Source organism: Numenius arquata, chromosome 10 (assembly GCF_964106895.1).
Source record: "Numenius arquata chromosome 10, bNumArq3.hap1.1, whole genome shotgun sequence".
In the NCBI taxonomy this organism is placed as follows: Eukaryota; Metazoa; Chordata; class Aves; order Charadriiformes; family Scolopacidae; genus Numenius; species Numenius arquata.
Window position 1 is genome coordinate 45,621,324 of NC_133585.1, and position 15,575 is coordinate 45,636,898.

Genomic DNA, 15,575 nt, shown 5'->3' on the forward strand with positions numbered 1-15,575 from the left:
TAATCCTTGAAAACAGTAATTCACTGTGACTGTAAAAGGGACTTGAAATCTGCAAATTTGGTTGAATCATCTCCTGGATGCTTTCAACTTCTCACAGAAATGAATCAACTTGTTTGTCTTAAAATAACATGCCCAAAGGATTTCAGGTGGCTTGCGCATGTCCTCGTTTAGCACTAAGACATATGTTTTCAGACAGTGAATACTTCATCGTGTTCTTGGCACTCTGTCCCAGAGAGAGGGAGGTCGTTGTTCTTCTTTGGTGCATTATTCACAGGACTGATTACTTCTCTGATGATTTCTGGAAGACTTCTGCAGCCTGAGAATACCCTAACAATCATTTTGGGTGGTAAGCAAATAAATAGGGATGGAAAACATGATGATGTATGAGTACGTACATATGTAATTCACCATGTCTCTTGTGTAACAAGTCATCCTTTACGAGACTGAATGATGAGGCTCAAACAATTATGCTTGGAAAAAACAGCCCTGGGCAAGTCACCCAGTTTTACTGTATTGCCATATTCCACTGCGAGTCTTACATTAGAGACCTTGCAAGCTTTCTTAACGTAAAGAAATTCCAAAGCCCTTTCTGTCATCTCCTAAGACACACAAGAGACACCATGCTGATACCCACAACTGCCCCAGTGTCCCAGCAAAGTGCAGGTGCCACGTGGGAGTTTCCGCTACGTGCCAAACTCAGCATCTCCCAGCCCATATCCATGAACTCTCCTGCTGGTGTAAAACACAGTCATTATGGCTGATGCACCCAATGAAATGAAGATAGCACAGCACACATGTAAAGCCAGTTGTATCTTACTTTCAACCAGGCTGCTTCCCCACAGATATAAATAACAGCAGTTGCAGTAAATTTCCTTTTCTCAGTCTTAAAGAATAAGTGTTTTATTTTTCACCCAGGTTCAAAGAGGCTTAAGGGACCTGGTCCTGTGTTTTTAACCATGTCTTGATCATCACAAATGGACAGTCAGCAGGTACAGTGGCTTTTTTTAAAAAACAAACAAACAAACCAACCAACCACCTTCAAATTCAAAACTTCAAAATATTTCAAGACTGAGAAGATATAATAGAATTGCAACATCAACAAAAAGTAAAGTAAGCTTAGTGAATAAAAGCAGTCACTGGTGTTTACCTGAAAAAAAGCACCAAATAAATTTCAGCAGAGAACAGAAGATGGCAATACAATTACTTCTTTTCAGGAAGCTGCATCAGTATTCAGTAACTACAAATAGTATCTTTAATAATTTACTTTATATATATATATTAAAAATCAGCTTATTTCTATACAGCAGGACTACTAATCTAGCTTTATACCAACTACTGACTAATGGGTAATCAAAAACTGGAAGAAGCATTTCAACCTTTCCCAGGCAATTTGGTTTGTTTGATATCAAAGTTGTTTGATAACACAAGACACATCAGAAACACTGTGACGCACTACAGATTCCAGCCGGTGAAGAAGTACAGCTACTTATGACATCTCTCAAAAAAATACTAGTTACCAGTATATATGCGAGTAAATGCTATTTAAATTTTTAAGCTCTTAACCCACAGTCATTTCCTCTTTATTTGAAGATAGACAGTATAAAAAATTAATGACTGTACATTTATGTTAAACTTTTGTTTCAAAGCTTCACAAATGTTTTTCTGTACATTAATGCTTACTCCCAACTATTGTGAACATCAGGTAAATTGTCTAGAGAAAGACCACATTAATATAGGCTTTTTACAATACTTTTATTAAGACAAAAAGACTTCATAATGAAGAAAATATAAGCTTTGCAGTATTACATTAGAAAAGAACATAAATAATGAAATGATATATTTGCAGAACTCCTGAAAAAGCAACACACTTCTGTTTTCTTTTAAATTTTTAAGAATTATCTCCAGCTCTAATCACAACCAGATATGGAAGGAGACCTGGCCACAAGTTCCTATTTAAGTGTTTGGGTTTACTGTCTAGAAAAAAAAAAAAAAAAAAAAAAAAAAAAAAAGACAGACTTTATCCAAAAAGTCTGGACACATAGAAAGACTCTGGTCACCCCACTCCCTTCTTAAAAGTAACAGTAAGGTTACCCAAATAGTCTTGCATCCCTGTGCTAACTACAATTTAATCAAAGATAACATACCACCAACGTATTTCTCTGTTTCACATCCCCGCACAGGGTTCTGTGTTTCACTTCCCTCTGCTAACTGCTTTACAGCAGTGAAGTGCAAAGTAAATGAGGTATAAGCCACAAATATGACAAGCTTTACAATTTTATTAGGGCTTGAGCCATTGCCCCTCTTACACCACAAGAGACTATTTAGCACGCAGCAGGTTATTCACTGAACAATGAGAGACAGTTGAGACAAAAATTCCTTTACTGAAATTTTGTAAACTAACTTAACGTGGGACCTGTTATTTCTGCAAGAATATTAAGTCATAGAATAAAAAACCTAAAAAATTCAACAAGAGCTTAGGGTAAAACACAATACTTGATACTTCAGAACCAACTGAAGCCTTTCTTTAAACTTAAATTAAGTGTGAGTAGTCCCAATATAACACTTCCTTTTTTAAGGTAAATTCATATAATGCACAATGCAGAATTCATTAAACAAACAAATAAAAAAAACCCCACAAATCAAACCAACCTACAACACTCAGAATAAATCTGAACAACACTTGATTTCCTAAACAAGAGCAGCAAAAAGCCATTTACAGTCACCTGCAAGGAATACCTTTCTAAAATACTGAGGGAAAATTTTTGCCTCCAAATATGCTTCTTGTAGAGCACCCTGCACTTCCTCTATTGCAAAACTTCTGTTTTATTTTTTTTTTAATACTATTCTGAGTAATTTCAGTTTTGGATTAAACATCTCTGCTAACCTGTTCTGATTAAAATTTATTTCATTTGGTTATTAGTGTATTTCACATTATCTATTACAGTCTCCTCCTCTAAATTAGGCACATTTCCTTTAAGCAGAGGGCAGGACTTCACTCCCAGGGCAACTTCCAAACCCATTCCCAAACTCTCTAGCTGTTGCTGCAGAACCCAGTGGGGTTGCACATTCCACACCATTCTTTTCACCTCTACAAGATGAAGATTTGGTATTTCTGTACTTTTTCCGGATAGAATGTGTAAATGACACAGATGTTCTATCATCATCTTTTCCTCTCTTCTCTCCTCAATAAGATGGATTTTAGTGTGTACATTTTGCAGAGAAAGCTGTGCTTTAATGGTCAAACTGATACTCTGTCATTAAAGATATACAAACCAGTGCACAAATAACAAGTAGATGTGAAGTGCTGTTTTCCCCAAGTCATAAAGGAACATAACCCACTGAAAGACAATTTAAGGGAGGGAGGAGAAAGGAAAGGTGAGAGACAAAGGAAAGAAACTCCTGAAGATGATTAAAACAAAATAAAAATAGAAGAATTGACTCAATCAACCGAGCAGCTAGAAGATTGACAGCTGGATGAGAACAAGCTACCTACAGCTGCCTTTATTGCTTTAGACTTTTCTTCTTCCTCATGAAATATGCTGCACTGCTCCACCAGTTAAGAGTTCCTTCACTTTTAAACTCATTGATATTAGAGAGTTACAGCCTGTGTCTGGACCTGGCACAGAACCTCTTTTTCAGTCCTCGAGCTCTTGCCCAAATAAAACAAATGCAGTTAACAACAGTAAGCTTAAGTAGCCGCATATAAGTAGTCCTCCTATTTTTATATATTTCCAATGTTTGAGCAAAAGTCCAACAAGGGGGATTAAAATTTATTATTTACTAGCACAGTATTTCAGCATTTGGGACACAGCAGTTTCCAGTTCTCTTTTCAACTGTAGAAACAATTGCACTCACAAAGAACACATCTCATGGATGCCTGTAGACACTAGCGAGCCTTTTGCCCCATTCAGAGTGCCACTTTGCAGCAATCATAAAGTCCCTTTCCCCCCCCCGCCCCAGCCTTTATTTCAACTTTTCCTGTGTTCCTCTCAAGTGCAATAGTCTAATAGTAGATCTGTGACCTAAATGTCTCTAAAGTTTGGGATTAAATGTGTCAGTCAAGTTGAACATCAATCAGCCATACACCCTTGCAGCAATGGAAGCGACCCAAGTGCCAGGTGGCATCAGCACAAATGCAGCCGGCAGGCAGAGGGAAGTGGTGATAGCCCTTTATTTAGTATTTGTGAGACAGCATCTGGAGTACGAAGTTTTGGGCCCCACAGTACAAGACACACTAGAGCGGGTCCAGAGACGGGTCACTACAATGGTTTTGGGGGATAGAGAAAATGATGCACAAGTAATGGTTTGTTCAATCTTGAGAAAGGAAAGCATGGAGGGGAGCTACTTACTGTTTCCACAGACCTAACGAGTGATTACAGAGAAGACTGAATCAGACTTCTTGGAGATGCACAGTGACAGGACAAGAAGCAATGGTCACACACACTGCAGCAAGTGAAAAATCAAACTGTCCATGAAGGAGAACATCTTCTCCCCAAGAGTGGTTAAAACTGGTGCAGGGTACCCAGACTGCCTGTGGAATTTCCATCCTTGGATATATTCAAAATTCAGCTGAACAAGGTCCAACATATCTAATCTACCTCTTCAGTTGTTCTTGTTTTGAGCAGGGGGTTGGACTAGATGACCTCTAGAGATCTCTTCCAACCCCAACTTATTCTATAATTCATCCATATTTGTTGATACCACTCATTCTGAGCTACCCTGCAGGCACTCATCAAAACGGGCAAGTTTCCTGCGAAGCCTTTTCAGTCAGCTTCACATTACAGAATTCTTTCTCTGGGATGTACTTGATAAGAAAGGATGCATATCTGCACTCACAAAATAAGCTTTATGCCACTGCCTTATCTTCTTCTCTACCACCAAGCTTCTGCCACACTGTTACCTCCACACTAACAGCCATTTCCAAGCCCAGTAAAGGCTCCATTCACTGTTCAGCCTGCACAGGATTCACACCAAGATTATAAGTACTTGCTCCTCATAAATCATGTTTCTTGCAACTACAGGAACCTATATGTGCTAGACTGAAAAAGAAGGGATGGAGGATAAATTGCAGAATATGCTCATGGACATCACACCTCACATAGTTCCAGTTATTCTAAAGTATGTTTGTTTTCTCTGTTGAGCAATTGTTTTGGGCTCTCAAGGATGCTACTCTGTGTATCAGCAGGTGAGACTGAAAAAATGAATTGGCACACCACTTCCCTGAATTCAGCATCCAACTTGAAAGAAGCAGAACGATTAGCACAAAGATGGCTCCTCATCTGTTGATGCTTCTAAGCAATACCACACACAAATGCAGTCACTGATCAAAAACTTCTGCTCCTGAACACCTCTCCATCTCAGTTATTTTGTCACATCTCCTGAAAAACAGAGAACTTTGTTGGCAAGAACATCAGTATCCTTCATCCTTTCTGTTACATCTAATGAGTTACAGAGATGACCTGAAAAGTTTAGTTGCTTAAGAAAAACAGCAGAAGGCTACGTACTCTTTGCAAATCTGCAGCTTGGAACAACATCTCTGCCCTAGAGTGGCAAAACGCAATAACTATCAAGAGATGGGATCTATTTAGTTGGGTGAACCCTCTGATCATACTCAACAGGGTTGAAACCCCAAACTTCATCCTGGTGTAACACTGGAAGGCGAAACATCCATAATATCAACTTCTTTCTACAATTCTTAATGTGGCAATGACTATTCAGAAAGACCACCTCCATCACAAGTTATCAGGGGAAACCCTAACCCCACCACAGTCAAAGAGCGTTCCCTGGGAATGCAAAGGTCTATACAGAAGCCCTCCCCAAATAGGAATATATCCAAAACTTTCAGAAACACTTCAAACTCTTCAAACACATTTAGCACTCTGAGAAGCAAAAAGCCTTCCTGCCTCCGGGGGCGAGTGATGCAACAGAACATCTGCTATATGGACCATCACTGGGATTGGGAACATTTGCTTCAGGTCAAGACTACGCTTTTAGTTGCACTACAGGGAGAAATCAGGAACTCAGTATTGCAACAGGCTGGAAAAACCAAATCCGCTTGGCTGGATAGCCCCACGCTGCAGGACTCCTCTTACTTCTGATGAGGCAAAGAGCAGACTAATTTAACTCAGGAATCGCCTGCTCAGGATCCAGGCTGCACAGTGGAAGGATTTCGGGTCTGAGAGACAAGCAGCATCCCCTCTCCTTAGAAAAATGCCCTGAGAACACCAGTGAGCCCTTGGGGCAGCACAGCGAGACCCACCATCAGAAATTTGGGACTCCTTAGGCTAAGTCAGGTCTATCTCCTCAGCCGAGTTGGTACAGGAAGCCTCCTGCTCCATCAAGATGCCCAGAGGGACACTTTGGCTGCCGCCTCACCGATTCTGCATCGTGCTCTCCCAATGGGTTGGGAGACCAGGTAAACAGGCCACAGAGAAATGTAGATAAACATCCCAAGAACCAGTCTACAATATCATCTCGTCCAGCATAACGGAGGGGCATAGCGTCTCCCAAGCCTGGCTGTTATCTGGGTACCCATCACCTACCCAGAGAGGTGCAGCAGGAGGGATTCACATGCCCCAGTGACCGCTTTGAGCCCTGCAATGCTGATCCGCCTTCTCCTCATTCGGAAGGACCCCAAACCCAGACTGACACAGCCTCACCACTTGTCTCTATCACAGAATTGTCCTAACGTCTGGCCAGGGTGGATTTTAGGTATCTGAAATCAGACTTGATTTATCTGGAAAGATATGTATGTACTTATCTACTTTATTACAGCTCATTTTCTTAGCCGGTAGCTTTTATCCCTGAAGTTTATTCCAGGAATTGATGGCATTGAATCCTGAATATTTTTACATAGATCTTGTCAAGAATAGATAGCATGTTAAATACCATTACAGTCCAATGCAACTTTTCAGTAAAAAATAGATTTTATATTCTTTATGTTTTGGATGAGGTATTCATTCTTCCTGCCCACCTTAAGGTACTTTTCTAACTCAAAATGTCATTACCGTCTCTCCAGGCTAAAATTTCATGATTTCTACTGAAACAATTAGAGTTCGATTCAACCCATGCAAACCAGCCCATCTGAAAAAGTTACAGTTCTTCTCTTTACTTCGCAAAGCCCAAGGCTTTGTTAATTTTGCAGTGAGCTTGATTTTTAAAACTGCATTTGTACAGTTCAAATGGAAAGAAACCAAAAAGCTTTTCTTCTGCTAACAAGGGTTCACGTAACAGCACACTGCACTTTGTTGCTGTTACTACACCAGTGTTTCGATTTTCATCAGTCTCCATGCCAGTAAAAAGACACAATAAAGGAATTCAGACCCGACCGAGGTTTACTGTGCTCTTTTCAAACAGAGCAAGGGTGTTTCTAAAGCCACAAAAGAACATTTGTAGCAAAGTTTTTACCGCTGCCAAATGCTATGCTAATAGCAAAGCTTTCAACAAGAGATTCATGGGCTGCCACGTTCAGAAGATGATTAAGATATGCATCAGGCCTATGAAGAACGGAACGGGAAGTAGAGGAATGGAAAAAACAGCAACCTTTCCGCTGTGCTGTAAGTCGGGCTGCTGCCTCACAGCAGAGCTCCTTATACTCACTTGCTTTAAGAGCTGAGCAGAAGTTATCCCTTTCCAGTATGTACAATCTCACTCAAATTTAGCACAATGCTATAAATCTCACCAAAAAGTTATTCCAATGGTCTTCCAAAGAGCTTTTCAAAAAGAGACTTAATTCTTTAAATAAAATAAATTCCTTTAAATGCCAAGGTTGCTATTATGCCAAAATAATTTACATCTCCACATTTACTCCTACACGATGGGATACCTGACCAGACCTTCCTCCAGATACTCATCAGCATTCACTTGGGTATCCCAAACACAAATGCAATTGACTCAGAGGCAAAATGGAGCTGATGTAGTTCTTAAAAAGCATTTTGTTGTTTTGTTTTTTGTTTGTTTTTTTTTTTTAAAGTGTGTGCATGTCTATATATGGAATATTTTAATGCCTCTTTATTTAGAACTGGGCTGCTAGCAAAAGACAGCTCCACCTGTTTACATGCAAACACATACTGTTTTGGGAAATGTATCTAGCTGAACGGATTAATGCAAAACTTAGACGTAACTACTATGTTAGTAACATGGCTTCAGTGTGTTTATAGCATCCTGGAAAGAAGGGGCTCAATGTCAGCGTGGCCACAGTAAGCAATACCAAACAAATACTCCCCAAAAGTCAATACCAACAGCGTTACTGAACTCCACAGTTCATCATCAAAAACCGTATATCCATGTTATGTATTTATGGATGGAATGGATTAAACAATAAGTAACTGGAATGTAGAACATGAAAAGCCTTTAAACTGGCTAGAATTCTGCACCATGCTTTGCCTGCCTTCTCCAAAGCTGACCTCAGAAAAAAATCAAATATGCCACATAGCTGTACAGCCCAGGTTTTGTTTCGTTAGGAAAGGGCAAAGTAGCTCCATAGTTTTGTGTTCTAGTTGGTTTTATGTACCATCACTTGGCACTTTGTCTCCCTTTGTGATGTGGTTTCCCAAGACTTGCAATTCTTCTTTAAAAAAGAAACAGGATTTTAAAATGCTTGCAATTAACCGTTCTGAACAGCTTACTAGCCCCTGTCGCTCACTGAAGTTTGTACTGACAACATAATTCTTTCACTCAAAGTGAAATGACAGATAAAAACCGCTTTCTTCAGACATAAATGGAATTAAAAAAAAAAAAAAAAAGAAAAAGATACAAATCTTCCTTGAAGATGATATAACACCCCTTAATGGCTCACATGGAAACCTGAGTAGAGACAGCTACAGCAAAAGAAGAGAATCCTGCTCTATTTACAAATGTCATGGGGATGATCTTAAATTTGAAACTGGGTTTGCTCCAATAACCCATCCACCAAAACTTTCAACAAAATGTTGCCAGCTCTGCTCATCCTGTCTCCATCCACCTTCCTTCTATGCTGAACCCTTTTGAAAGTGTCAAAAGGGATTCCAGACATGCCCGCTGCCACTTTCCTTGATGCAACTAATAAAATGAATATGCAAATCAAGAGCACCAGAAAGCAGTGCTCCAGTATACTCAGCTCAAACAATGGGGCCAAAATTGCTGATTTCCTTTACTTCTCTTTCTTCTCCTTCCTCAGAACTCCTTTCTTCTCTCCACTCCTGCTGATTTCAATGGGAGAGGATGGAGTTCCCAATGGCCTTTGAGGGTTTTGGGGAGAAGACATGTATCTACACACAGTTCTCCTACTCTCCTTCCTCTCAGGAGGAGGAGGGCACATACAGAAGGTATCAGAAAGCGAAATCTTGAGCTGTGTGTCCTACCACAAGTGTCAGAGCTCCAGCCCCACACAGCCAGGCAGAGAAAGAGGGAAGCAGGGTGTCAGGCACATCGCTTGCAGGGGAAACGTGGGCAAGCACACGCAGACCTTCGAGTAACGAGCAGCTTTTCAAAGCTCAGAAAGCAACAGAATTTATTTTCTTTGCACTGAAAAACACAGAAACAGGATGGGATTGAGTTTCTCGTCGCTGCAGAGGGCTCCCGTGCTGCCCATGTCCCACGTGATGCAGTTCTTCAGGCAGGTGGTCACTGCAGGAGGGCTCGGCTACACCAAATGGAATTCAAAGCTTTGCTTTCAAATGTAATTCACTCCTTATTTCCAGGGGGGAAAAAAAGCAACAAAAAAGGTAGTAGTAAGGAAAACACTCTTACCATCTGACACAGCTGGTCTTAGTAAAGAGAGTAAGAGGCAACTTTCATGCTAGAAAAACTCTCTGACATTTAATATTAGGGCCATAAAAGACTCAGAAAATACCCTAAGTGTTGGGAAAACCAGTGTGCAACCCACCAAGGCTTTCTAATGCAGGCAGAACCTGAGGTAAAATCATAAAAACTGAAGTCTAAGCAGAGCGAAAGCATTTCCCTTCTCACCAGCCAGTGTTGCCTCATATCACAGCACAGTGGAAGGAGCCTTTCAACTAGACACGGTAATCGGGACCAGAACAGGCCACTAGAATTCTTCCTTCTCAGCAAAAGCAGCCATTGATAAACACCACCATTTCCAGCTTCCCTACAGAGAACTAAGATGTTCTGTAGCACGATGAATGAGCAATGAATGCTCTAGAAACGCAGATCTGTTCTAAAAAGTCATTAATGAAATGTGTCATTGGCCAATGACACCTGGGCCTGAGTTTCGGGTTTTCTGCATTTAAGCTCAATAAGAGTTTTGATTTTGTTGAGTGCGGTGCTCTCCTTTCCTTGTTTCTCATTTTATCCCTGTTTATCATTTACAAGACTGCCTTGAATTTTGTTTCGCCTCTTGAAGTTCATCTACAAAGTTAACAACTGACTATGATTCTAGTGCAAGATAAATATACAATTCACAAAATAAATAACAAACTTCCAGAAACATTAGTAAATGACAGCTACACTTCAACAAAAATCAAGTCTCAAGAACTACAGTGTCAGAAATTTGATTCACCATCAACTCTTAAATGCTTCTATACAGCACTATATCGGCCCCACGTATGTCAGACATTTAGGCTGCCATCAGTAAGCATCAGCTAATATGGTTAAGAACCAGGTTATCCCAGCCTTCACTGGATACCACGGGAAGGAGACACAGAGGCTGATCTAATCACTCACACAAGGCAGCGAAGGGGGTAGATGGATCGTTACCTCTCAAAGACAGGAAGTAATTACTTTTAAAACAAAGCTGAATTTCAACATTAATAATCTTCTTTTTAAGGCGTACATAATAGAAAACCAGTGGGAGCTTCTTAATGTTATTACGGTGAATACTCACACACACATTATCAGTGAAAGCTTAAACAAGATTTTATTATTTACCGTGCCTTACCCTCTTCAGAAAAATTTGTAATAGCCTTCTCACAGCTGCTCCTTTTCCATTTCTTTAAAACATCTTACAGCATTACTGTTGCAGAGATCTAGTATTTCTGATTAATAATCTACTGAATGCATGCTCTAGGTATTTGCAAAGACCATACAATATATGAAATATTATAGATGTTAAGAGTTCATGAGTTGGCTGTACATCTAATTCTACAGTATCTTGGCAGTTTACTCTGGAGTCCCAGATAAAAGCCTATTACTCTTATTCCATGAGGACATTTCTCTTGATGAAAAGTTCAGCATAAAATAGTCTTACAGCACATAAAAATGCTAAAAATTATTGTGGTATAGAACAATACCAGTTTTTATAAGCCTAACATTATATCAAATCTTACATTTCACTGAGTATGGTATCTAGTGAGAATAAGGTTCCAAAAAAGCAATATAAAGTCATTATGTTATAATCTGTATCTCTAATATTTTAAAGAATTTGGGTTTAAAGAATGCCCAGACATGGTTTTCAGCTTAAACTCTTGAGCCAGGCAGCCTTACTTCACATAAACCTCACTACCTATGTAATGTAATCACTACCTGTATAGTGCAATCATACGCAAGATCTGCACAACTTCCATCAGATCAGCTGCTATTTACAACGCCTGCTTTCAGGACACAAATCCTGCTGAATACCCAAATTCTCATGCTTTGCAAAATAAAGACAAGCAGCATTGTTAACCACTTGCATGCCTTTAAAATCCTCCTTCACAGAACTCCATTGCTTCACAATCACGCTCAGTCTTTTTAAGGTTGTTCTATTTAGAAGACAACGCTTGCCTCTTACTTATATACCAGAAATATCCTATGGTAGCCACGGTGCTCACCCAAAATCTGTCGACAAGGATGGGGATGAGTTTTGCCCAAGAGGGTTAAGTGGAAGAAAAGAAGCTGACATCCCCTTTCACATTTCCACACCGTAGGGAAGGGTATGTCCTATGCCACTCACCCATGCTCATCTTGATAGGTAAATTTTCTCTGCTTGCAGCCTCCACAAGGTGTCTCCTCGCCTCCATCACAGCTTCCTTTTGTTTGAGATTCATGAAGGACTCCCAGAGAGCTTTGGCAGCTGGATCGCTATAAGAAAATGACAGGGTTACACTAAACATTGCTTGAATAATGGAGTAAGCTTAAGACAACATTTATATTTTAAGATGAGTGCTTCTACTTAGTAACTCCTCTGAGGTGGGCAGGATACAAGCAAAAATAAAGTGATACAAAAGCTTGATTTTTTTCTTAGGGGAAGAGTTGTTACAGTTTCACAGAAAAAAAATCTAGAATTTTTTGCTACTAATTATAAATCATTAGAATTCACGTATGACAAATAAGCATGTCAGCCGCAAAGTAACCACTACTGTTGGACCGTGGGAATATCAGAAACGGTCCAAACTTCTCCAGTTACCAAAAAGCTATGGAAAGGATGGGCCCTAGATTTCCCATGAGATTTTAAATCCCAAAGCCAATACTCCCAACATTGAAGGCCATTGGTATGATTTGATGAAATACCGTCACTTTGGGTTTCATGGATTCTCCTTACACGAAAAGAATAATCTGTAGATGAATGTAACTGTCCTTATGGTTTCTGTATTTACAGATTTCCTTTTTATTGTTGCTGTTGCTAAGCATAAATTAGGAATTTCTGTGGCTCATCTGCACTCAGTTCCCTGACAGTCTTCTCTCTCCTCCAGGACACTGCATTTGTTGGTGTCCTCAATGAATTCAGTGTTTTCTTGGTAGGGGGTGGGGGGCAGGAGAAGGGAGGAAAACCATCGCCCGGGGCTAAAGCCACACATTGGGATTAACTGTGTTGGATTTTGGTTTTATTTATTTTCTTTTTTAAAGAGAAAACTTCCCTCTGTTTTTTCCTCAGGAGATATTTAACTCCTAAACACGTTTTGATGTCATTTACAACATGCTTATAAACATGCCAAAACAAGCTTTGTTTCATGGAAAATAAAAAACCCCAACAATTCATTTGATACTGGTTACAGAGCAGCTGTGCTTACGCTCTGCTGCGACAGCAGGGCTGCACTGAGCAAATCTGTGCTCTCCCCCAAACCAGGTAAGAGGATCGCCAAGCCCCACTCCTGTCATCCCAGGAACCCACATCCTCTGTCAGAGCCTGTGTGGGTGGAAGAAGGACCGTGGGAAGAAGGTTGAGTTACCCTTCTTTCTGAACAAACCACAAATGAATAGGAAGAGCAAATTTCATCCTATCGCCACGCTTTAAGAATGGAAAAATCAGATGACCTGACACAGTCTTTCCATTTCTCTTTCATGTAGTGCAACTCAACCTTCCTCTAGTGAGGGAGGAAGCAGGAGGCAGCACATCCTAAAGCAGCTCCCTCTTCTCCATCACCAAGCACAATCTGAGCTCTAATGCTGCGCACTGTTCAGGGGCAGCAGCTCCAAGGGGACTCCTCGCAAGAAAAAGCACGGCGATTTATAACGTATGACAGTGCAAGAAATAAAAAAAAGAGCTTTCCAGAACAACTAGATGCTTCAACACGATCTCCCTTTAGTAACAGATCCTTGGACATGCTGTTTTCACAGACTATCTATCCAATTGTCGTGATCCAGTCCTACCCACCCTGCACCACTCTTAAACGCAGCCTGTTGATCCTGTTCACATCACATTCACAGGGAATGTCTCACTGTCATTTACAAGCACAACTGAGGTTTGGTTTGTGAGAGGCCACCGCTTTGCTCGTTAACGAATCCCCTCCTAAAAACATGCAGCTCCAAGTAAAAATCTAGAGATCAGGAATCAGGCCTAAACCAGCAGGAAGCTAGTTTTAAAAATGCCTTTTTCTTTTATTTATTTGGAAGAAAACTCAAGCTTTTGTTTTCTAAGATTTTAACCCATTCTCATTTTCCCAATTCTCTTCATCACTATGAGTATGAGCAGAGACTCTCCCACAAACACAAACACCAGCAGCTAAGACTTTAAACAAAGGAAAACAAACAGCATCAGGAAGGTAAAATAAAAGTCTCTCAAGTTTTGCAAAGGTTTTTGTAGTCCCATCCTTCTCACTCTTATATTTCATAAAGATACGTAGCAAATAGTAAAGCGTGGAAAATTCATGCCAAAAGCATCTATAAGCCTCAGTAAAAGTCAGAATGTATTTGGTAAGGTTGTACCATTTTTCTACCCGTTGTCCTTGCTGCTCTCCCCTTCCACACCACGTGTTGATCTGTCCTGTCAATTTAGACTGCAAGGTCTTTGAAAGCAACGTATGCCATACTTGTATAATCACCACTACAAGTCCCTGTTTCAGCTGGTACTTTTACTTGCTACTAGTTTAAGCATTATAAACCCCCAAAAAACCAGACTAGTTATTTTAAACTCTAAAAAAAAAAAAAAAAAAAAAAAAAGTAAGAACGAGTCATACTAATGCCTTAAAACAAAATGGCAGTGAGGGAGGTTTGCTTTTCACTTTGTAAACTCTTTCTTCCTCCTTTAGACACAGTACATTTTCGTTAAATCCCACGGACCTAAGTTTGCACGATCCCTGAGGGTTGCTTTAGCACACCAGAAATAGCAGAAAGGAAAACAACTGTGGCGCAGGCTAAAAGCAGATGGAGGTCAACCACACTCCTGTACGCTTGGATCTCGGAGTTTCTGTAGACATTTCTCTTCCCACTGCTTTGCAGAATAGCTATATATGATACCTAAACCGCTAGAACCCTATATAACAGGATGAGATCAATATATATTTACAGCTCACATACATAGCCAACTGACTGGGTCAATCCACAGAAAGCAACAGTTCCTGTGTTCAGTCATTTTTTTGGAAATATAACCAGGAAAAAGAGCAACAGAAGTACGTTTTCTGCTGAAAACACTTTTCCCACTCCCCCCCTACTACACCTTCAGAGAAGGGCTGTTGCTTTGAACGACTTCCCGTTCTTTAACTTCATCGCTGGCAAGCCAGGAGCGGCTGCTGGGAATGGGTCAGCCGGAGGCAGCACAGGGCTCTGCTGTTGCCTCTTGCCTCACCACAACATTTTCCTTTTAGAGATTTCTAACACCCGGAAACAATATTATCTTATCTTCCCCTTTTGGTGAGACATTTGTCTGTGACTGCCTTCCAGCTCTTGTCGTGGTGCCCTTCCCCTCCTCTTTTTCCCATCTGCAGTTCCTCTGCTTTGGTCCAAATGCCCCAAATCTGATGACACCGGTGCTGTAATCAGTGATTTGTATGGGATCCAGTATCCCGATTCAAATTTCTCCTTCCTCTTGCATTCCTTGACTTCCCAGGGATTGTTTACTGATTTTACAAGTATCTAGTGAACTACTGCACTCTAAAAGTAGTTTTCTGAAATTAAGTAGATTTTTTTTAAAAAAAAAATATTTTATGCATTACAAAACCTTTAAATATATTATCTAAATCATGTTGCTGTGCTTAAGAAAAAATAAATGCTTTACAGTTACACTACAACACTGATCAGGAACGCTAAACCAACCTTCAAAATAAATGCCACAATAACAGGTAAATATCACAGTGCACGTTTCTGTGCATTTCTATTCCAAAGTGTTTTGCAGGGCACGGCAAGCCTGACAAAAAGAAGAGAGAACTAAAATTGGCTTAACGGCTTCTGCCATTAACCAGTTTCACCAACAAGCTTAGAGTTTTGCTCACAGGTTTTGATAC

General features: G+C 40.2%; 1 protein-coding gene across 1 annotated transcript in view; it reads right to left on the reverse strand.

Moving 5' to 3' along the window:
• The window catches only part of SCFD2 (sec1 family domain containing 2), a 196,645-nt gene that overhangs the window by 148,822 nt on the left and 32,248 nt on the right, over positions 1-15,575 (reverse strand). The window contains exon 3 of the mRNA XM_074154896.1: positions 11,870-11,997. Coding sequence (XP_074010997.1) covers positions 11,870-11,997 — 128 coding nt within the window. The remainder of the gene's footprint in view (positions 1-11,869; positions 11,998-15,575) is intronic.